The sequence below is a fragment of the Heloderma suspectum genome, chromosome 2 (assembly GCF_057233095.1).
Source record: "Heloderma suspectum isolate Gila_16-S chromosome 2, 16-S_ref, whole genome shotgun sequence".
Lineage (NCBI taxonomy): Eukaryota > Metazoa > Chordata > Lepidosauria > Squamata > Helodermatidae > Heloderma > Heloderma suspectum.
Genome location: NC_139459.1, coordinates 37,104,861 through 37,127,571, shown reverse-complemented (window position 1 = coordinate 37,127,571; position 22,711 = coordinate 37,104,861). Strand labels below are relative to the sequence as shown.

At 42.7% G+C, this 22,711-nt stretch overlaps 1 protein-coding gene across 4 annotated transcripts in view; it reads left to right on the top strand.

The window, feature by feature from the left end:
* PLPP1 (phospholipid phosphatase 1) overlaps positions 1-22,711 on the top strand; it is a 150,329-nt gene that overhangs the window by 91,099 nt on the left and 36,519 nt on the right. For 2 of the 4 annotated variants that reach the window (XM_084833262.1, XM_084833259.1), the window contains exons 2-3: positions 2,006-2,157; positions 7,598-7,878. In XM_084833262.1, coding sequence (XP_084689388.1) covers positions 2,006-2,157; positions 7,598-7,878 — 433 coding nt within the window. The remainder of the gene's footprint in view (positions 1-2,005; positions 2,158-7,597; positions 7,879-22,711) is intronic. The other 2 variants (XM_084833261.1, XM_084833260.1) reach the window with 1 other exon arrangement.

Below are 22,711 nucleotides of genomic sequence, written 5' to 3'. Positions count from 1 at the left end.
TGGCATACAAAATGGAGCTGACTTCCTGATAAGTTTGGGTCTTTGGAAAACTATTCTTAAAACAAATTTCTAATCTTCAGAACTCTTGAACAGTTTTAAAATCTCTGGGCAGTGTTTTCTGATGATTGTTAGGAGTCGTAATGGCAATGCACGTATGGGAGGCAACAGGTTTGGGCTTCTATGACTGCTTGGCTCTCCGTCCCTAACTTCTGTGTTTCAGCAAGTCTTACACAGTCCTCATTGGTTCATGTTACACTTTCTGCTCTTGCATCCTGAAATGGTGGTGGGGTTTATTCTCCAATATAGTGGTCAAAATAAAAAAAAAGTTTAGGGTTATTTGGCACAGATTTTTGTTGTAGAGTATATGTACCCCTGCTCGGTATTTTTTGTGTCTGTAGTGAGGGCTGTTAGCTACAGACTGTTAAGATTGGGCAAATTCCTTTTGTTGAGACCCTTGGATGTCTACTACTTTCTTCTTAGTGCACAAAATTGGTTTCAACTGCTATCTAATCTTAGAGGCAACTTTTTTACCTCTTTATAGAAGTGTTGAAATGGTCTTATTGAATAGGAACCATTCCTTCCAGCTGCCCTGGAAAAACATGTGCCTCTGCTCAATATTTTTGATATTTCTGCCTGTATATTTCTGGTTCAAGGTTGTCAACCTTGGAATTTTGTAATCGACTTTCATGGGGGCTGATCTGATCTGACTTAATTAGGGAACAGCACTTCCCAACTGAGATTAAACCAACACACAGTTTTGACATGAGTCTTACGATGGGCAGATTCTAATGTGTGCATTAGTCACATGGTTGATTTGACTGGCCTTTGAAAGTAAGCATTCCTTTATCTTGAGCCATTGTTGTGTGTGTGTGTGTGTTTGTTTTTTTTTAAATGCAAGTGTAGGCAGTTTTGGGAGGTTTCATTTTGATCTTCATGTTTACCACTTGGTTCTTAGCTAGACCCCCTGGTATTTTGCTGCTAAGCTGGACTCCTGCTGCTTTCTGCAGTGTCTCCGGCTTTTTAGGTTACATATTGATATATTCCTTCTTTGCTTACTGCAGTCCTAATTTTGGAATTCATTTCACCCCTTTTTATGACATTACAATATTTTCTAGGAATACCTTGTATGCTTAGATTTACACAATTGACTTGTGTGGCTTTGCCCACCAAATTCAAGGCAAATAATGCCTTCTCTGAGGTCATCTTTGCAGATGAAGCTAGTGGGAAAGTTCTTCTGGTCACTAGTGCTTCCTCAGATTCCAGATGCAGCAGTGAAGCCTAGCACATTCCAAAGCTATGAAACTGAGTGACTAGGAGAAGCTGAACTCTGTGACAGGTGTCTTTGTTTTGCTCCTCATTCACACAGTCATAGCTTCATGTATAGATGCTTGTGCACACACATGAGTTCAGGCTTTGAGATCCTCCTGCTCTTAATTTTCTTTGATGGGTATTTCACATAAAGTGAGTGTGTAGAAGGAAGTGTTTGAGCGAGAAGTCAACAACAATGCTGGGTGCAGTTTACAGAACAAGCAGTGACCAAGTTTTTCCATGTTCCTTTGCATTGTCTCCACTAATTTCCTGCTTTGCAACACTTCCCATTCCATTCCAGAAATCACAAGAATCTGTCTCTGGGTAAGGACGTGGGCTTGGAAGCAAGGTGCAAATCTGGTTTGCTTAGGGATTAGAAGGAGATATAGAGGACATATTGGAGTTGCCATAAGAATTTTTCTAAGAATGCAACTTTTAGAAACTGAATGTAGATTCTGCACGCTTGTGTGGGCGGAGAGAGATCCTGAAAAACTCTTCCTATTCCCTTCTTTGTATTTTATTGAGTTAAAGCCCCAAAGCATGTATTGAACCAGCATGTATGGAACAGAAGTTGAAACAATCCAACTTTCTGCATGTTTCTTTCATGCTCTTGCTTATTGCTCTGGATGGAAAGTGCTTGGGGTTAAAGCTTTTTGAAACATCCTGTGTAACATAATTATCTTATTCTTTTTGCTAGCTGGCTTGCCTTTTGCAATTCTGACTGCGAGGCATACTCCCTTCAAACGAGGAGTGTTCTGTAATGACGAATCCATCCAGTACCCTTACAAAGATGACACCATTTCATATGAATTATTAGCGGGGATAATTGTTCCCTTCGATATAATCGTTGTAAGTTTACACCTCATTTTCTTCCATTACATTGCATTTTGGAAGGTGTCATATCTTGTTTGCTGTTGGATAAAGATGATGTTAAAGGAAAACGTTCTTGCTGATCTGGAAGAAAGAGACCACAATCCTTGGAGACGGCAGCATGGAGCAATAAAAATGGCATTCCTTCAGGAGTAACCATTTCATTTATTTAGGAACAAGGAATAAATTGCCTGATGAGAGACAGAGGCGTACATCTTGGAACTCTGAAGTGCAATATTTCTTCATGTGTTTTAATGTATGCATTTGCATGTATAGCTTACTTCATTCTAAAACCTCAGAGAAGCTAACTAACACATGACATGACGCGATACCCAGTTTATTTAGAATGGAGTGGCTGAAAACCTGAACCCACTGCTTGCTTTAAGAACCTATAGCTCTTAAAAATCCCCAGAAATGGAAAGGGCTTGCAGTGCTTTCAAAAGATGGACAAGGGAAAAAGATCTAAAATGTAGGCATCCAGGAAACAAACGTAGCCTTTGATAGAAGAACATGTTAGTCATCGAACCCTGAGGTTATGAGGATATGAGACTGTTACCAGATCAGTAACTTGATGTCCACATGATCTTGCCCAGAGGTCTCATGTACGTGTTGCAAATAGGGGCTCACAATGGGATTCCTCTTAACTTCCCATCACTGCTTTGAACCATCCTCAGTTGAAGTGGATCCAACTAAATATAGCAAGACTAAACCTCTCACATGCTGTTCTTTATTTCACATTTGACTGGCAACCTTGAGGTTGAGCTAAATACAAGCATTTATGGTGTTTTTTTGGTCTGTGCACCAGTTCCCTCTTCTCCCATGAACTAAAATATTCATCTCAACCTCTGTGCCTGCTCAGACAAAAGGAGAATAGTTTTTCCCCCAATGGATTTAGATCATATCCTTTGGCAGTGGGCTGCAAGCAGTGTTGCACAGGGCTACAAAGTCCTTTGAGATGGGTGGCAGGAACCTACAGGGTAAATGTGGCAGGATGCAGCTTTCTGTCTGGTATACAGCACATGTATAGATTTGCCTCTGTCTCCAGGCAAGGACTTCAGTGTCACTGGAGGTTTGTGAACAGATCCGAAAGGCTTTTACTTCTTTCCTCAAAAGAAGCTATTGGGGGCTGCCAAGTTGCTCAGGGAGTGGGAGTGTCAACCCCTTCTGTTGAAAGGTTGTTTTCCTGATTTAAACTGCCTCCCAAACCTATTCTTCCCTCTGCTAGGGGGGAAAATATACACAAACACCTGTGCCAGTATTTTGCCATTGCCATTGGTCAAATAGCTTTAGGAAATGTGCAGTTTAGTCATCCCCCCCAAGTGATTGCCAAGTGATATGGTTGCATTTGAGTTAAAAAGAAAAAAAAAGCATTGGGAGATCTGATTGCAGATCTCCTGGATCATGTGTGTTTGTTTGCTATGGGCAAAACTATTTTTGGAAGAGTTACCCTTTACTGGGAAATTGTTTGTATTATAGTTAGCTGGAACTGGTCATTTTCTTCAGGTATACACTGTACTGAAAGGGATATAGCAGTCGGTGCTAACTTTTAAAAAGAGGAGCAAAGTGCTGTTTAGACAAATTACTAGCTCCTTTCCAACACGAGCAAAAGGTGAATGAGTTTTGTCATTCTTCTGGTTTCCTCCTCTGCTCCCACCTCTCTTGGAGTTTAAGTAAAAATAACTTATATCCAGTGGTCTTTGTTCATGGAACTCATTTCCAGTGTGTCTAGTTATTTTTGATGCTGCTTCTTCTAAAAGCAGTTCAGAAAGCTTTTCAGTCAAGGTCGTTCATCAAGGCTCCATAGCCATGATCATATTAACTGAAAAGTAAAAGAGGTGCTTCATTCTCATTTATGCTACACATTTAAAGAAAGGAGCCTGATGGATTTCTAGCTTTGACACTGCCCCGCCCCCCCAAGCATTTTCTATACCTGTCCTGTAGAGAACCAGTTGCACGAAGTTCACTAGTTGTCTGGGCTTCCAATTTGAAGCCATTCTAGCAATAAAAAGCATATTCAAACCGTGCAGGTTATGCTTATATGACAGAGGAAAGGTGTTAAGAAATATACTACTACGCTGATATGTGCCTTTAACAAGTACACATGCAGAGGTGAGACATATAGCTCTCCAGCCTATAACTCTAGCTTTCTTAAATCCACTAGATTACCACTAAACCACAGCAGTGTGTGTGCCAAAGATATTAGCAAGTCTGGCAAACAGCCAACGCTCTGAAGGTCTGGTAAGAGCTGAAAGTAGCTACTAGTGACAGGCCATCCTGCTTGGAAGGTTTGCGAGATTGGTTTTTAGCACTCTTCATGAGCTTGCTGAGTTCCGTTGAATTGAGGAGTTTCTCTGGCCACAAAATAATGGACTAGCTGTTGTGTGAACAATTAGGCACCTACCCTGAAACTCACAAGGTGGTAACCAAGCAACACCCACCCTGTGTGACCAAGTACCTGAAACTGTGACAAGATCAAGTACCTTGTCACCTGCTTAAATTCAGTGAGATCATTATATGTAGGATGTTATTGATTTTCTATGAGGAGGCATCACCCAGGAGTGCATGGAATTCCCTTGGGACAAATGTCCTAAGTGACCTCTTAAACCAGGGATGAAGAATATGTGGCTTTCCACATGTTGTTGGACTGCAACTCCCATCAGCCCTCACCACTGGCTATGTTAATTAGGGTTGATGGGAATTGCAGTCCAACACCTGGAAGACCACATGTTCCTCATCACTGTCTTGGACTAACTCCCCTGAACTTTGTCTCAAATATCCCGTTACTGAAAGATCTGTATACAAATGGACGACTGCCTGCTGTAGGCCTGATTATGATGTAAGAAGTAGCCATGCTCAAAATGCCACTGTTCTGAGAGATGATCTTGTACAGGCAGCATGGAAAAAAAACAAAGACAACCCTTCCCACCTCCCATTTTGTTTTGAATGAATTGATTACTAAGAAGCTTGGCCCAGGTTGTGTTTAAGTCTCTGAGAGACCCTGGGGCTGAATGTTAATTTGAGTGGGGGGCTTCCTTCCCGATGTACCCTGTGTCAGTCAGTTTTTTCCTCAGTTGTAGTGCAGTGTTTGTCAGTGTTGATGTGGCTCCTTGCATGTGTGAAGTCTACTTTCCAGCCCCAACCCCAAAAGTGGATAGCTCTGCCAGGACTGAAGATGAGAGAAACAGCAATTCTCAAGCTCATCGATAAGGCTTCTTTGAGTTCTGTCTTGAAATTCTGTTCACCTTGTCCCCAATCCCAAATGCAAGCATTTGGATATGCATTTTTTTCACGTGCACACCCAAATGCACACGTTTCCTCCGTTGACTAAAGTGTAAAAATACTTTCCCCCCCCCAAAAATGTGCATTTTTAAAGTGCACATTTTTCTAGTGAATGCATTTTTCAAAGGCAGTCAGAAGCTTGGGAATATGTGAGCTTTCCCCCCAAAATGCAATTGCATTTGGGGTTGTGAACAGGGAAAGCTCTGATGTTTAATGAACTGAAACAAACTTCTTGTACATCCCTGGCCGAGACAGGGCCTCTGGTATTCATTCGGGCCCTAGTGATTCATGCTAGGTCCATAGGTTGCTCTGTGTCTATGATACCCCATATGCTGTCAATATTGTTAAACACCACTTGACTATTGGAACATGTGCTGTGAGGGACAGCTCAGGCTAGAAAAGTGGACCATCTAACATGAGTTTTATGGGGTAGCTTCTTACTATCAATACTAGGACCCAAAGACATCAATACACAAATGGAAAGTGCTTCTCTGCATTTCCATGCTGGGATGGCAACTCCGTCTTTTTCACTTCAGCCACTTATGTTATAGCAAATGCTACTCAGGAAGGTCCTCTGATATTCAGAAGCAGGTGGGGTGGGGGGCAGAGGTAAGAAAGGGGAGGCTGAAAAGCCCTGGTGCTCTTTTATGCAGCCTTCCAGTAGTTCGCTATTTTATAATCTCACTCTCCAATTATTCAATCAGCCGGTGCATGCCTCTGTAAAATATAGGCTTTTTGGATATTTTAAAAGGTTAATAGAAACATGTCATCCAATTTTAAACGATGTCCTGTCTTGGTACCTGGTAATTCACTTGCATAAGGTGGTAGTGATATACAGCTATCCTATGTGAATATTTAACTTGTTCTCAAGATCTAAGACAGAATGGGAATGTGTGTCTTATAAATGAGCCACAGTCCCTGTGTTTACTACATTTTAAAGTACATTGGTAGAAATAGATTTTTGACAACTATGTGTTGTTTCTTTAATTAGCAGTAATTGACCTTGACTAGATATTTGCACTAATGGAAAAATCTTGTAACTCCTGATGACCTTGATTGGAAATTCTCCACTCCTGTTATTCTGTATCCTCTGTTACGGCGTTTCTTCCAACAGCAGAAGATGAAGAGGAGACATTAAAGTCAGTCTCAATTATGAAAGAATGAGGGCTGAAATAGACATTACTTTAAGTATGTGTCTAGCAGCTACATCGTCTTTCCCCCATTTTTACTCTAGAATGCAGGAATCTTGACCTGGATTGGGACCCTAGCATGGGTGGAGGGGGCTTTAAAGATCCAGATTGGGGGCCCTGCACCTACTGTAGAGTAAAAATCCAAAGACATAGCTTCTAGACACTGATCTAAAATAATGTTTGCCTTGGCCCTGAGCACAAATCCTTCTCCTGTAATCAGCTTGTCTAAATGCAAAAAACCCCACCCTTCCCTGTAAAGGAACACCAAAGTTACAAAGCTGTATTTTCCCATAATTCCAGCTTCTACTTGTAGCACCTTTGTTATTGTTTCAGCAAAGCATTTGCATCCTGGCGGAAGCCTGTTCTTTTAAAAGATTCCATTTCGCTGGAGTATGGCAGGTTCCCATGTTAAAACATTGGCCTTTAACATCTCTGGCAAGAGTGCTCTTGTCTAGTCTTTAACTTGGTTCCTGAATTTCCAGAATGATCACGTTCTTGGCAAAGAGGCCATTTCTTTTGAGCAGAAGGTTAAGAATGAGTGGAAACTTGATTATGAAGACTGAAATGCGCTGTGGGGCAGAAGGTGCTACCACTGGATCTTTTGTGAAACAGTATGGGAAAGGTTGCTATCTTTGGGGGGTGGGGAAGATGAAGAGTTCCCAGTGCTTATTTTATCCATTCATTAAACCTTCACCTTGTAACCAAATAGGGAAAGAACAGAGGTTCCTGTTTACTTCCAGGGTTTTTGACTTAGCCATTTGAACTAGACACCCAAATGGTTTCCAGAAATTCTTTGCTCTTCATTGCAGCTTAATTTTTATGTAGTTAATTGAAAACCAAATTAACACATGTGCATAGGAATACTAGAGCACCGTATAGTCAATATGCTCCTTTTACTCTAATGGTACGAAAGTCTGTAACTCATGTCTCTGTGGTTTTTTTTATTCCAGATAATCCTAGGAGAGGCTCTTTCTGTGTATTACAACCGTTTGCACTCCAATTCATTTGTGCGAAACAACTATATCGCAGCTATTTACAAAGCCATTGGGACATTCATCTTTGGTGCAGCTATTAGCCAGTCTCTGACAGACATTGCCAAGTACTCTATAGGTAGACTGAGACCTCACTTTCTGGCGATATGTAAACCAGATTGGCCGCAGATCAACTGCAGTGCAGGTTACATTGAAAACTTCAAATGCCTTGGAGACAAAACAAAGGTTAATGAGGGGAGGTGAGTCTCTTAACCTAATATATTTCATAATGGTGTGTGTGTGCGTGTGTGATGAAATTTCCTGGCAAAAGTAGGAATTTCACTAATTTGGGGATTTTGATCCCAGTTTTGTAATAATGATGAATTTAACGTATACCTCAAAGTATTAACTTAGATTTGTCTTCCATTAGCACATGGAATATATTTCATATATCGCTGAGATAATGCTTCCATTAGCAACGCCCCCCCTTTCCCCTTACTCATTGGCCTGGTTCATACGTACCAACAGCCCATGGGTTAAACAGCCCATGTACATGTGTGGGAGAAAGCAGATGCGCTGCCCAGAGTGCACCTGCCACTTCCACTTTTACTCAGCCACCCATAATCATCTCCTTCATAGGTTTCTGAGCATGTTGTCTGAACAGAGAGTACTTAGAACCATGGTTTGTTGTTGGGTTAATGGCTGGGTTGTTTAGTCCCTAAACAACCCAGCGCTCTGGGTTCAGATGACATGTATGCAGATGACCTGCGAAGGAACCAGTCGTGGGTTGCTGAGTGTGCTCATGCTGTCCCGCTCATTCCTGGCAGCTGGCTTTACATGCGAACCAGACCATTCCATTAATTGGTTTTAAATTATTACACGTTTCTTTAGTTGCTATCGGTCCACATGCTAGTTTCCAATGATGAAGCACTCTTAGCCATGCAAAGAAGAAATCTTGTAATGGTCATTAGGCTGGCATTATTTTGATCTCCATCTCTTCCTTTTGATGTATTGGCACCAAGAACAGGATGGCACAAGTAGTCTAAGGATTAATAAGATCGTTACTACACTTCAGACTCCGTAAGATGCTTTTCTATGCAGAAGCATTCCCTCTATTTCCAATGTTCAGGTTGTGAGAGCTGTTCCTTGCGTAGCCAAAAGGGCATCAACCACACACAAGAGGTATCAGCAGGCTTGGGAAACCCAGGGTTTACAGAAGTACAATAAATCTTTAAGAAAAATGCCTTAATGTGGGAGAGCCCTCAAACAGTTTCATGAGGACTGAGCATGCTCAATTGCCATGGAATGCTGGCTAGATGAGTCACCGAGTTGGGGGGCGGTGGCGGGAGGGGAAATGGAATAGAGTGGCTGGAATCCTGAACAGCACAGGAATGAAGGAAGCTGGCTTATACTGAGTCAGACTGTTTGTCCATGTAGCCCAGTATTATTGACACTGGCTGGCAGCTGCTCTCCAGGGTTTTGGGCAGGATTCCTTCCTAGCGCTACCTGGAGAGGCTGAGGGTTGAACATGGGACCTTCTGAATGCAAAGCAGGTGATCTACCACTGAGCCATGGCCCTTCTCTTTCCCCATGCTACAACATTTTATTGTAGGACCCACTTGTATATATCTAGCACTAAATATTTCTATAAGATCGTTAAAAATAGTAAGGATAGGATAAGCCATCGTGGTTCCTGGTCAAGGACACAGACACAAAAATGATTCAACCATGTTCATATATCTTATGAAAGAACCTTTTGACTTTTTGTAGAGCAGCAGTATTCCCCAAACTCCACCCCCAGTGCCACATGGCAAAACACCTTTAGAAACATAGAGGAGTTTGCACAGAAGTGTGATGTGGCGTGAAGTTCTGGCGATTGGAAGGGGGAAAATGGATGCACCGAAAGGAATTATTTTGATCACAGCGCCAGGAACCAGGATGGTGACACTGCTTTGGCATGAATCCAAAGAGCTGTATGAGTATCTCTTAAGTGCCTGAGGGAGTCTTCAATTTGTGCTTCTCAAAAGCTAACCTCATCTTAATCTGAGGGGCTTTCTAAAAGAAGTGTGTGATATGACACAGCAAGGGTTTGCTTTCCTAAGGGAAAAATCAAATTACTTTGGGTATGCCCAAGTCCTTGTGCCTAATGTAGTTCTTTGGAATCACACACATTGTTTCTGAGTGGCCAGCTATTGCACCTTAGTTGATCTAGAACAGGGGTGGGCAGCTTGTGGCCCTCCAGATGTTTTGGCCTACAACAGCCCTCACCTTTGGCTATACTGGCTACGGCTGATAGGAGATGTAGAGTTGTGGTTCTGGAGAGCCACAAGTTGCTGAAGTCTGATCTAGAAACAGTTTTTACAGGGCTGACCTAAGCCCAGCTTCATAAATGACTGGAACAACTTACCTTGGAACTTAAGCCTTACCTTGGAACCTCAGAGTTAATTTATAATTTTCATTGCATATAGAAGAGCATTCGGTTTTCAGTAGTGCTTCTGTAGCCAAGTCAGAGTGGGAAGAAGCTTACTCCATCATTCTGCTTAAAACAATAAGGAGACCTAGCAGATTATAGCTGAAGATGAAACCACTGCATTTCCTACTCCAGTAAATAGCTAAGCAATAAAATTGCTCTCAAATACTTTTTATGTGGAGGTTTACAAGAATGGAAGAGAAATAATCCATTCTTTAAGCAGAACACTAATGCAAACTGGAGAAATGTTTGTAGTAAGGCATGAAACAAGACGAGTGTGGTTAATTGTGATGTACTGAACACTCTGAAGTCACAAGATGCTAGGGAGGGCTGTAGCTTAGTGGTAGAGCACGTTCTTTACGCGTAGAAGGTTTCCAGTTCAATTCTTGGTATCAATGGTTTATTTATGTTTGAGTTTTATTTATGCGTTTTTCACTTAAGTATTTTATTTTTCACTTACGTATTTTATTTTCTATTTACCTATTTTAGGGATTTATTTCCTGCCCTTCAGTAAAATTCCCAGGGCAGCTGTCAGTTAGGAGCTCATGGGAAACACCTCTGCCTGAGAGCATTTCTACACCAGGCTAAAATCTTGCAACTTTACCTGGGCTTTCTGCTTCCATTTTAAATGCAGGATCATGACCCCCCCCCCCCACACACACACACTTTCCCCCTTATCTGTGTTGTTCTGTATGTTTCATTATGCAGCCGCTAGATGGCACTGTGGCCTAGTGCCTCTTATTGAGAGATTTCTTCTTTTCACAAGGGAACTCAGCATGGTATAATTTGATAGCTCACTATCTCTGATCTTTTAAAAAATGGGATAAAGGTCATTTAGTGTGGGAGACGCCCTAGAGGCTGACGACGTCCTGTAAAGGACCCACAAACCTCCATGAGTAGCCGATCTCAGTCTCAGGATAAAAGCACTGTGTGGAGAGAGTTTGAGACTCAGGGAAGCCCATGTGAGTTGGAGTAGACAACAGATGGACCAGTGTTGTTATTCAGTGTAAGTCAGCTGCCTAGTTTATATAATTTGTTTGAGAAATTTTCATACTGCTCTTCATAAAATTTATCCCAGAGCGTTTTACAAAATGGCTAAATCAAGCTTCACAACAATGTTCTTAAAGCACCATCTGCATTGTGGTGATTCGGGCTTCATTGCACCCTGTGACCAGCATGAGCAGTGACCTTGACAACTTAGGCCTGCATGATTGAGCTGCGGTGTAGAAATCCAGTTGTTCACAAAACCTTTGAAACTGTGTAGGCGAACTGCGGGCAACAACAAGAGACAGGAAGACTGGAATTTTTCAGAAAACATATTTTTCTTTGCTACCAAAGTGTCCATGCTATTAGCAGGGCTAAGAATGTGTAACTACATAACTAGTCATTTGGGGGACAGAAAGGAAAAATCCATAATTAACAAAGAACTATAATAACATTGTTCCAGTAAGTTGTTCCAGTCATCGCCCAGAGTGGCTGGGTGACCAGTCAGATGGGCGATTAATAAATTTAATAAATAAAAATTTAATAAATAAATAAAATAGTTCATCTGTTAATGCATCCATTCAGTGCCTCCAGAATACTTTAGCAAAGATACTTTATTTAGAAATTCAAAGTTTTAAGCCATTAAAATGTCTATGGCAGCATTCCCCAACTTGGTGTCCTCCAGATGTATTGGGCTACAGTGCCTATCTTCCACAGCTAGAGATGATGAGAGTTGTAGTCCAGCACATCTGTAGGGAACAAGGTGGTGAAGGCTGACATATATCATCCTGCTCAGTGGGTATTGAGCAAAGAGACACTTGTGAGTGATTGCTTGCTTTCTCTGGGGACTTTGGTCTTGGACCTAGGTAGTGCTAGAGTTTCTTTTGAGTTGACTTGGGAGTGTGTCTTCTCATCAACCTGTTCAGTTAACATATATGTCTGGAGTGAAAAGCTGCTCCTGACAGATTGCTGATAGCTATTTCAGTGCAGTTGCACATTCTGGCTCGCAGCATTCCTCTGTCATAATTCTGAAATAACACTCCTACCTTCAGATGTGTCTTGAATTTGAGAAACTGGGACAAGGCAACCTGAAATCTTTACATTAGGCAATGCATTGCAATCAGCAAGACTCCGGATCCATGGAGGATGCAGTCAGCCACATAAATTTGTGAGTAAATAATAAGTGGTTGACAAAATGGAAGACATAGCATTTAATTATACATCTTGGCTTTTGCATTTGTCAGTAATATGAAGTTTATTTTAAAACAGACAATGGCTTGTTTTAATGAAACACATATGCTCAAAGCCCTGGTGGCCAGAGCACTGGAGAAAAATGGCTCTTTGCCTGTGGGTGCCCCCCCCAACCCCAATCCTGAATATCTGGCTGGGAATTGCTCATATTAAAGTGTCATTTAACTATGTATTTGTCGTATTTTCAAGTTACCCAGTAAAGAATGTTCTCTGAGTGGATTACAGACAGTTAATAGAAGAAAATACGACACAGATAAGTAGCACAGGTTTACACCTAGCCACCTTTCCCCAACCTGGTGCCTTCCAGATGTGTTCAGCTCCATGCCAATGGCCATACTGGGTGGGTATTTTGGGTGTTGTAGCCCATCTGGAGAGCACCAAGTGGTGCCGAGGAAGTTAAACTTGCTGGCTTACATCTGTGAGGTTCAGCTGCTGTTAATTTTAGCAGTGCTCAGCCTGCTTTGTGTTTCTGTAACATGGGAAGGGCGAAGGCTGCAAAGGCTCTTGGCGGTGCACACTTCTCCTCTTTCTCCCTTCATCCCTCTCACCTTCTCCGCTCCTCTTTGACTATGTGTTCTTGTTGAGAGGCTCCTTGAAAGGTGTGAAGGGCTTTGCAAATGCAGTGTTCGCTTTTTGCAACAGGTGCCAAAATATCCTAAGACTAGCACTGGCATTCTGCCACGTTGAACTTGTGAATGTGCCCATAGATGCACAGGTAAACGAAACAGCACTGAGGCTGTCACTTTAACAATTGCATTCATTGCTGTTTCAACTATTCTGGCTCATAAGGGGTGTGTGTGTGTGTGTGTGTGTTTATAAATGTTTTATATTTAATTTTACAGCTTAGTTTGTTACTATAAATGAAATATATACTCAAATGTTGTTCTTTGACTCCCTAAAGCTTTTCTGTGTTAATGCTATGTACCCATATATTCTCAAAATTATTCTACAATCAGAACCTTTAAAAATATCAGGCTGTAATGCTCTTAGCCCTACTAATGTATTCTCAGGGATGTATTCTGTTCTCTCTAGGCAGTGATCATGCTGCACAAACTGATCTTTTATCATGCTCTATAATAAGGATGAGAACATGTAAGGTCATCTCAGTTATGGGGTGCTTGCAGATGAGGCTTTTATCAGGCAATCGCTCTGTCTCATTCACGGAATTTTACAAGGGGTCCAGACATCGTCTTCAATTTGTAGCCCTCCTGTGTTTTGCCACCACTACTTCTGTCTTTTTTTTTTTTTAACCAGGAAAATGATCGATTAAAGAAGAAAAGTCAGAGTAGCTGCACAGTGTCTTTTGATTGTTAGTGCTAGCAGCCCTCCATCTAGAAGCACCCATGACAAATCTCTGTGTTTAAATAAAAAAGAGACATAAAAGTGAAATTTGGAATATTTCTGTTGCTTATCAATGACATTGTAAATGTACTTCCCCCTGCCCCCCTGTACCATAATAAAGAAATGCTGGGGCCAAAAAAACCTGTGTTGGCAGTTAAATCTAGTCCATGGGTGACTATTACCTTTTCCCTATAAATTACTTGCCTCTACTTCATACAGGACAATTTGCCCTACAGCCTACACTGAGATAATCTTCATGTAGGGAAAAAATAGTGTACTCATATGAAATGTAGTGAGAGTTTGTTTGCTATGAGTACACAAATCAGGCAGCTGATACAGGAAGCTGATTTTATATGATGGAATGTTTTTAAATCTGGAGTCCATTTGCTGATTATTGAATGTGTATGAATACAGTTTCAAGTGAATTTCAGATGTATTTCCATACAGTAGGCGTACAAAGGAGTCCGCATAGTTAAAGCAGTGGTATTCCCCGTAGTAACCTATGGCTGCGAGAGCTGGACCATAAGGAAGGCTGGGTGAAGGAAGATAGATGCTTTTGAACTGTGGTGCTGGAGGAAAATTCTGAGAGTGCCTTGGACAAGAAGATCAAACCAGTCCATACTCCAGGAAATAAAGCCAGACTGCTCACTTGAGGGAATGATATGAAAGGCAAAACTGAAGTACTTTGGCCACATAATGAGAATACAGGATACTCTGGAGAAGATGCTGATGCTAGGGAAAGTGGAAGGCAAAAGGAAGAGGGGCCAACCAAGGGCGAGGTGGATGGATGATATTCTGGAGATGACGCACTCGACCTTGGGGGAGCTGGGGGTGGCGACGGCCGACAGGAAGCTCTGGCGTGGGCTGGTCCATGAAGTCACGAAGAGTCGGAAGCGACTGACCGAATAAACAACAAAGGAGTACAAAAAGTGCAGCCCACCAAGTTGTGTCTGATGGCCTGCAAAGTGGTTTCTGATGACCTACCAGACCCCTCTGCATCTGCTACCTCCAAAAAAATCATGGCGGCACTTCCTGGGGTTTCCCTTGCTAGTGTTAGCAAAGGAATCCCTTCCTTATCACTGATCTCTGGTGAGAAGACCAGAGATAAAGGAGGGATTTCCTTTCTAGCACTAGTGCTAGCAAGAGAAACCCAAGCATGTGTATGTGTGCACATGTGGACATGTGCGGCCCCTGGTACTGCCCGATACGGCTCTCAGGGCCAAAGAAGTTGTGTACCCATGCCATAGAGCATTATCCAAACAATGTTTAGTACTTTCCTGTTTCTTTCAATGGAAGTGGTCTACAGTAAGTTGTGTGGGTTCAGTGGAACATACTACCAGGTAAGTGTTCATATGATTGCAGTCTTTAGTACAGTTTCAGTGAAATCTGTGGGAAAAGTGCTTAACTCTGGATTGCGTCCAGAGTTACAATATGTATGGGAAAAGGTAAACTGCTTTATAAAAGTTAGATGTTTTATTTTGGGCTCTTTGTTTTTGCTGTTTTTAGCAGCAGCTTTATGAGCACATTGAGTGTCCAGGATATCTTAAGACTGTTTGTTAAAGACAGAAGCTGTTTTTATATGTCCGTAATGACTAAACGTTGGTGTCAATTTTCATTTTACTCAACCCATTGGCCTATATTTTTTTTAAAAAAGTATATACTAGTATGAGCTCCCTTACTACAATTAACGTTCAGCTTTAAACCTTACTGAAAGCGATTCCCACAACTGTACATAAATAAATCTACACATCTAATTTTAAATTGTCTTTGTTTGGTCTAAGGAAGGACTCTTGGTATTTTTAAGCTAAAAGAACACAAACAGTAGCTAGGGAGCAAATGGAAGTAATTTTGAAATCTGTCTTTAAGCAAACATATTTCTGATGTGGGGTGTGTGTGTGAATGTATATACATGAAATCTACATGTGTGTGTATAGAATTAAGTTGTCTAGTTTTTGTGCATCCAGGTTCTTCAATACTGAGAGTAAAACTATGCTGAGATAATAAACATGTGTTAATTTCTAAAAATGTGAGTTGTTGGTGCTTAAGTATCTTAAGTCTCAGTACATATATTTGTCAACTTCTCTCCAGTACTCAGGTCTCTACTCACTCCTTCTCCTCCAGTAAGGGCCAAACTTAATGTTCTGCTAATCATGCATAACCAAGCTCTCTGAAAGTGCGTGCTGGACCAATTCAGATTGGGAGGATTCAAGCTTTTTTGTCTCAGAATTCTACTCCCTGCCCCCCATTCCTGGGGGTAAAAAAAGAAAAAGAAAAAAAGTCTCCATTGGAGAGCATGTGTGACTAGCAGAATATTTAGTCTGGCCCTAAGTGGAAAAGATCCAGCTCTCACAGCCATACGTTACTACTGGGAAAACCATAGCTCTGATTATGCGGACCTTTGTCGGCAAGGTGATGTCTCTGCTTCTTACTATGCTGTCTAGGTTTGCCATAGCTTTCCTCCCAAGGAGCAAGCGTCTTTTAATTTCATGGCTACAGTCACCGTCTGCGGTGATCTTGGAGCCCTAGAAAATAAAATCTGTCACTGCTTCCATTTCTTCCCCTTCTATATGCCAGGAAGTGATGGGGCCAGATGCCTTGATCTTAGTTTTTTTAATGTTGAGTTTCAAACCAGCTTTTGCACTCTCCACTTTCACCCTCAACAAGAGGCTCTTTAGATCCTCTTCACTTTCTGCCATTAGGGTGGTATTGTCTGCGTATCTGAGGTTGTTGATAATTCTCCCAGCAATCTTAATTCCGACCTCTGATTCATCCAACCCGGTGTTTCTCATGATGTACTCTGCATATAAGTTAAATAAGCGGGATGACAATATACAGCCTTGTCGTACTCCTTTCCCAGTTTTGAACCAATCGGTTGTTCCATGTCTGGTTCTTACTGTTGCTTCTTGACCCTCGTACAGGTTTCTCAGGAGACAGGTAAGGTGGTCTGGTACTCCCACCTCTTTAAGAATTTGCTACAGTTTGTTGTGATCTACACAATCAACGGCTTTAGCGTAGTCAATGAAGCAGAAATAGACGTTTTTCTGGAATTTTCTTGCTTTCTCCATGATCTAGCGAATGTTGGCAGTTTGATCTCTAGTTCCTCTGCCTCTTCGGAACCCAGCTTGTACTTCCGGTAGTTCTCGGTTCACATGCTGCTGAAGCCTAGCTTGTAGGATTTTGAGCATCACCTTGCTGGCATGTGAAATGAGCGCAATTGTACGGTAGTTTGAACACTCTTTGGCGTTGCCCTTCTTTGGAATTGGAATGTAAACTGACCTTTTCCAGTCTTGTGGCCACTGTTGAGTGTTCCAAATCTGTTGGCGTATTGAGTGCAGCACTTTAACAGCATCATCTTTTAGGATTTTAAATAGCTCAGCTGGAATACTGTCATCTCCGCTAGCTTTGTTGTTACTAATGCTTCCTAAGGCCCACTTGACTTCACTCTCTAGAATGTGTGGCTCAAGTTCAGTGAGCGCACTATCATGGCTATCAGGGACATTAAGATCTTTCCTGTATAGTTCTTCTGTGTATTATTTCCACCTCTTCTTAATCTCATCTGCTTCTGTTAGGTCCCTGCCTTCTTTGTCCTTTATCATGCCCGTCTTTGCACAAAACGTTCCCTTGAGATCTCTGATTTTCTTGAGAAGATCTCTAGTCTTTCCCCTTCTATTATTTTCCTCGATTTCTTTGCATTGTTCATTTAAGAAGGCCTTCTTGTCTCTCCTTGCTATTCTCTGGAACTCTGCATTCAGTTGGATATATCTTCCCCTTTCTCCCTTGCTTTTTGCTTCCCTTCTTTCCTCAGCTACTTGTAAAGCCTCCTGAGACAGCCACTTGGCTTTCTTGCATTTCTTTTTCTTTGGGATGGATTTCGTTGCTGCCTCCTGAACAATGTTACGGACCTCCATCCATAGTTCCTCAGGCACTCTGTCTATCAGGTCTAATCCCTTAAATCTATTCCTCACCTCCGCTGTATATTCCTAAGGGATATGATTTAGGTCATACCTGAATGGTTTAATGGTTTTCCCTACGTTCTTCAATTTAAGCCAAAATTTTGCAAGAAGCAGCTCATGATCTGAGCCACAGTCAGCTCCAGGTCTTGTTTTTACTGACTGTGTAGAGCTTCTCCATCTTTGGTTGCAAAGTACATAATCAATCTGATTTTGATATTGACCATCTGGTGATGTCCATGTGCAGAGTCGCCTCTTGTGCTGTTGGAAAAGCGTGTTTGCTATGATCAGTGTGTTCTCTTGGCAAAACTCGATTAGCTTTTGTCCTGCTTCATTTTGTACACCAAGGTCATGCTTGCCTGTTATCCCGGTGATTTCTTGACTTCCTACTTTAGTATTCCAATCCCCTATGATGAAAAGGACATATTTTTTTGGTATTAGTTCTAGAAGGTGTTGTAGGTCTTCATAGAACCGATCAACCTCAGCTTCTTCGGCCTCAGTGGTTGGGGCATAGACTTGAATTACTGTGATGTTGAATGGTTTGCCTTGGATTCGTACTGAGATCATTCTGTAGTTTTTGAGATTGTACCCCAGTACTGCTTTTCTCACCCTTTTATTGACTATGAGTGCTACTCCATTTCTTCTAAGGGATTCTTGCCCACAGTAGTAGATATAATGGTCACCTGAATTAAATTTGCCCATGCCTGTCCATTTGAGTTTGCTGATTCCCAAGATGTCGATGTTCAGTCTTGCCATCTCCTGTTTGACCACCTCCAGCTTACCTTGATTCATTGATCTTACATTCCAGGTTCCTAAACAATATTGTTCTTTACAGCATCGGATTTTCTTTTCACCACCAGACACATCCACAGCTGAGTGTCCTTTCGGCTTTGGCCCAGCCGCTTCACTCTTTCTAGCGCTACTTGGAAATTCCCTCTGCTCTTCCCCAGTAGTATATTGGACACCTTCCGACCTGAGGGGCTCATCTTCCGGCGTCATATCTTTTAGCCTTGTGATACGTTCCATGGGGTTTTCTTGGCAAGAATACTGGAGTGGGTTGCCATTTCCTTCTCCAGTGGACCACATTTTGTCAGAACTCTCCGCCATGACCTGTCTGTCTTGGGTGGCCCTGCACGGCATAGCTTATGGCTTCAATGAGTTACGCAAGCCCCTTCGCCAAAACAAGGCAGTGATCCATGAAGGGGAGGAATGTATTACTAAAACATTAATAGATCCTTGTACTGTGTGTTCACACATGATGGGGTATGCTTTTCTTTTTTCCCTGTACCCATGTAGGGAAGGGTCAGGTATGAAATGGCTCTAACTGAAGTAAATTCACATATGAATATTTTTATTTCATTTTTATTTATTTATTTTAGTATGTGATGCCCATCTGTGCACAATGTCCCTTTTTGTTACTGCAGTATTTCAAAAGGTGGAGCACAATTGAGGAAGTCTAGCTAGGGAAAAATAAATCTATTTGTAGGTGAGGATAGAGTGCTAAAGTGGAAGCTGGAAGGAAGCTTAAATGTAACTCTGGAGTATGTGCTGGGTACACGTTAACATATTTTTAGGATTTAATATGGGACTTGTACTGCCAATTGTATAAATTTTCATGGTGGAAAATGATATATCACAGTTCTTCGGCAGAAAGGTCAGGTATACTGAGATGAGCATTCCTAGACTTGCTGATGCATTTTCCCATTACGGTAAGTATAACATTGAAGAAAAGCAGAGCAGAAGAACTTGCCTTGACCTTGTTTACTTGATTTTACTATGAATACATTGTCATTTGGCAGAAACAAGAGGGGTGTGTGTGTGTGTACTAACTGAACTTTTTTCTGCCACATTTTTTATCTATCTTGTTGCAAATTATTCTTCAAAAACAAAACAAAAACATGCACACTACCATTAATTTTGGAGAATGCAATTCTTCATTTATCTAGGACTGTTGTTGATAATGTTGTGTGCTGTTGGTGCAAGTTTCTTAACTCCAAAAGAAGGAAATGTTTAAAGTAACTGTGAAACCATAAAATGCAGGATGTTCTTGGTGGCAGAGGTATCTGGAATTAGCTGGGTTTTTATTTGAGAATTCCTAACCTGCTGCATAGGCCCAGTAGTCCCGTACTCCAATTATGGGGTAATTGGATTGGGAGATACACACAAAAATGGCAGATGTGCCACCAGCATCCATGGAATCATCATCTGTGGCCACCCATAAATCATGGAGAGTGCCAATAAACTCACAAAGTTCATTGTTGTGAGCTCATTGGAGAACTCACAACCCCCAGCACACCCCCAGCACACCTCTCCACATCACACCTCCCCCATCACACCACACATAACAATGCCTCTTTCCCACACTCCATCAGCTCCTGTGGCACAGGCAGCAGTGCCCCTGCTACTGCCAGTTCCTAGGTATCCCTGCAGGCGGGGGTTTGAATCCCCTTATGCTGCTCACAACTGCCATTTTGGACCACAACACACACAGAGAAGGAAGGAGAGCACACAGCGCAGCACCCACACACGGCTCCCTTGGCAGCAGGCATGTAGATAGCATGCACAGCTCTTCTCAGAGCAAGGGTTCAAGACTCGCCAAGGGAGGGAAGGGCTGTTTATGCCAAACACAAAGTTGGAAACCCATGGAGGAACAGCTGGGAGCATCCTGGTCACAGCTGCTAGTCATGGGGTGGGCCTCCCTTGTGGCCTGCACAGAACTGGGTGTGGGAGAGCAGCCTGTGAAGAGCAAGGGGAGACACAAAATAATGAGCAGAAGTCAGCACCTGGAACGCATAGTCCCAGCACCTCAGTGCACTGTAGGTGTTTGTGAAGGGGTGAGAGGGAAGAGTGAGTGGTGCCACCCGAGTGCCCAACCAGCGCTCACGCCTCAGGGAGGGGGAGATGTCAGTGTCTGTGATCATACTCACCCCTTCCCCTTTTGGGGTTGCAGTGGAACTCTCTGTGCAGGACCAGCTTGGTTCTGCTGCATGCATCCGGGCTATGATCCTGCAAGGCCAAAGTGCTTGCGAGTGTTTGGCTAGCAGGGGCAATGGATTGGAGAGCCTGGGCAGCAGTGACAGTGGTTGGGGAGCCTGGCCACTGCCAACAGAGAGCTTACCTACGTGTGTTGTTTTGCGGGCGGGGAGTGTTTCCCCTGTCTGCCAGACACCATTACTCACTGTTAGGGGAAAAAGACTTTTACAGCAATATCGTTCAGGCAAAATACAGTTCACAAATAGCAAAGTGGGGTGAAGGACATGGGAGACATTTTCAGCACTGCACCCTTCCTACAATTACCTGTGTGGAGTGCTCTGTCCAGGAACCCGCAGTTGTTGGGAGTAGAGCGGGGTTGGGTGCTTGTGTCAGGAGTCTCTGTTAAGGGTTCCCATTGCATGTAAAGGGCTCCCTTTGCGTGCAGAGTGGCCTTCCTCCCTGCTTCCCAACACCAGAGTTCCCCCTTGGGTGCTCTAAATATGTGCGACTTGAGACCAGAGAGAAATGGCCCTATGCCATGCACCCTCTCATCTGAAATCTGGACTTTCTGTGTGGGGCTTATATACCCTTAGCAGTGTGCTGTGATCAGGGTGCAAATCAGCACCCATCATATAGTCTGTCATAGCAACATCATGGTTGTGGCTATTTTTAAATTTCCCCCTTCTATTGAGTTCAGTGGGGGAGGAAAATGTCTTGTGCTGGATCCAGCACTGGTATAAAGTTCCACTGTCCACAGAGACATGGTGGTGGTCTGAGTGGGTGTAGGATAGGGCATACGTGTATTCATCTGTGCTGCCTGCATCACAGCCTCAGTTCTGCCCTGTTAGCCTTTCGTCCAATGCCTCTTTGCTGGCAGAATGGCTGCACTGGTGGAACATTCCAATGGCGTATCTGTGGAGCTGAGCTAGCGTACCATTTATGGCGGCAGCATATCTGGTGTTGCGCCAGTGGAGCAGGGCTTCCATCATATCCTATGCTCAAGTATAGGATTGTGCTCTAAGTGGATTAGATTGTTTTGGACAATGTACGTTATCTGGTTCCTATCTTGGAATGAGCTTTCCTCATTACATGCATTCATTTTGGCAGGGTAGCCAACTATTTGTCCACCTGTTGTGAAGGCTTGAAGAAAATATTGTCGGACACTTGTCAACCTGTGCTCAAAATAGTGTCTGACGGTTCAGTGGAGCCATGGTACCAGATGCTTTGGATCGACAACAGAGGATGGTCATTACTTAGAGCAGGGATGCTTCACCTGTGCTGCGCTCTTCCCACTGCGCTCTTCCCCGCTGTTATCTCCGCCCTGACATCAGAGGTAACAGCAGGTTTTCCTTCAGCGGGGAAGAACCTGGAGGCCAAGGGCTACCCTCTGCAGGAATCCAAGGAAGCTCTGTAGGATGGATGGGGCTGGAGGTTCCCCATCTGTGGTATAGACAGACTGGCAGTGGCTCTCCAGGGTTTCAGATGGGCGTCTTCTCCCAGTTGTGTCCAGGGGTGCTGGGATTTAAACCCGGGACCTTCTGCATGCAAGGCATGTGCAAAACCACTGAGCTATGGCCTCTCCTGGTTCACAGTTGAAGAGTACACAGTTGATTCTTCAGTAACAAATACGTCCACTGATATTTTCACAGGGATTCCAACATGGTAGAAGGGTTATTTATGTCCAAAAAGAACCATTAGCCACTTGCCCTCAGAAAGGTTCATCTTCTAGGAAAGTTAGTATTTAATTTTTTAGATTTATTCTGTTTTGGCTTCAGAAGGAGCTGGAGGGCTGTGTTTTTTTTTTTTAAAGCAGAAATCATCTCTGTTCTGGCTCACATTTTTAGGGCTCTTGCTGCCAAGCTTGCCACATCATGAGAAAATGTTGTGGGATTTATTTTATTCTGTCATTTTTTCCATAGAAGGGGGTATAGATTTGTCGGGGCATAGAGGATCCTGAACACCAGAGCTCACCTACTGCCATTCCACTCCCAGGCAGCTTTCTCGTTTTATTTCTGCCCTTCAAACATTTCCTTGTTGTTCACTTGTTAAGTACTTTGCAAAATGTAAAGACCGCTCTGCTGCTTTTAGTTTATTATCTAAAAGGGGGAAGGGTAAGAAAGGGGA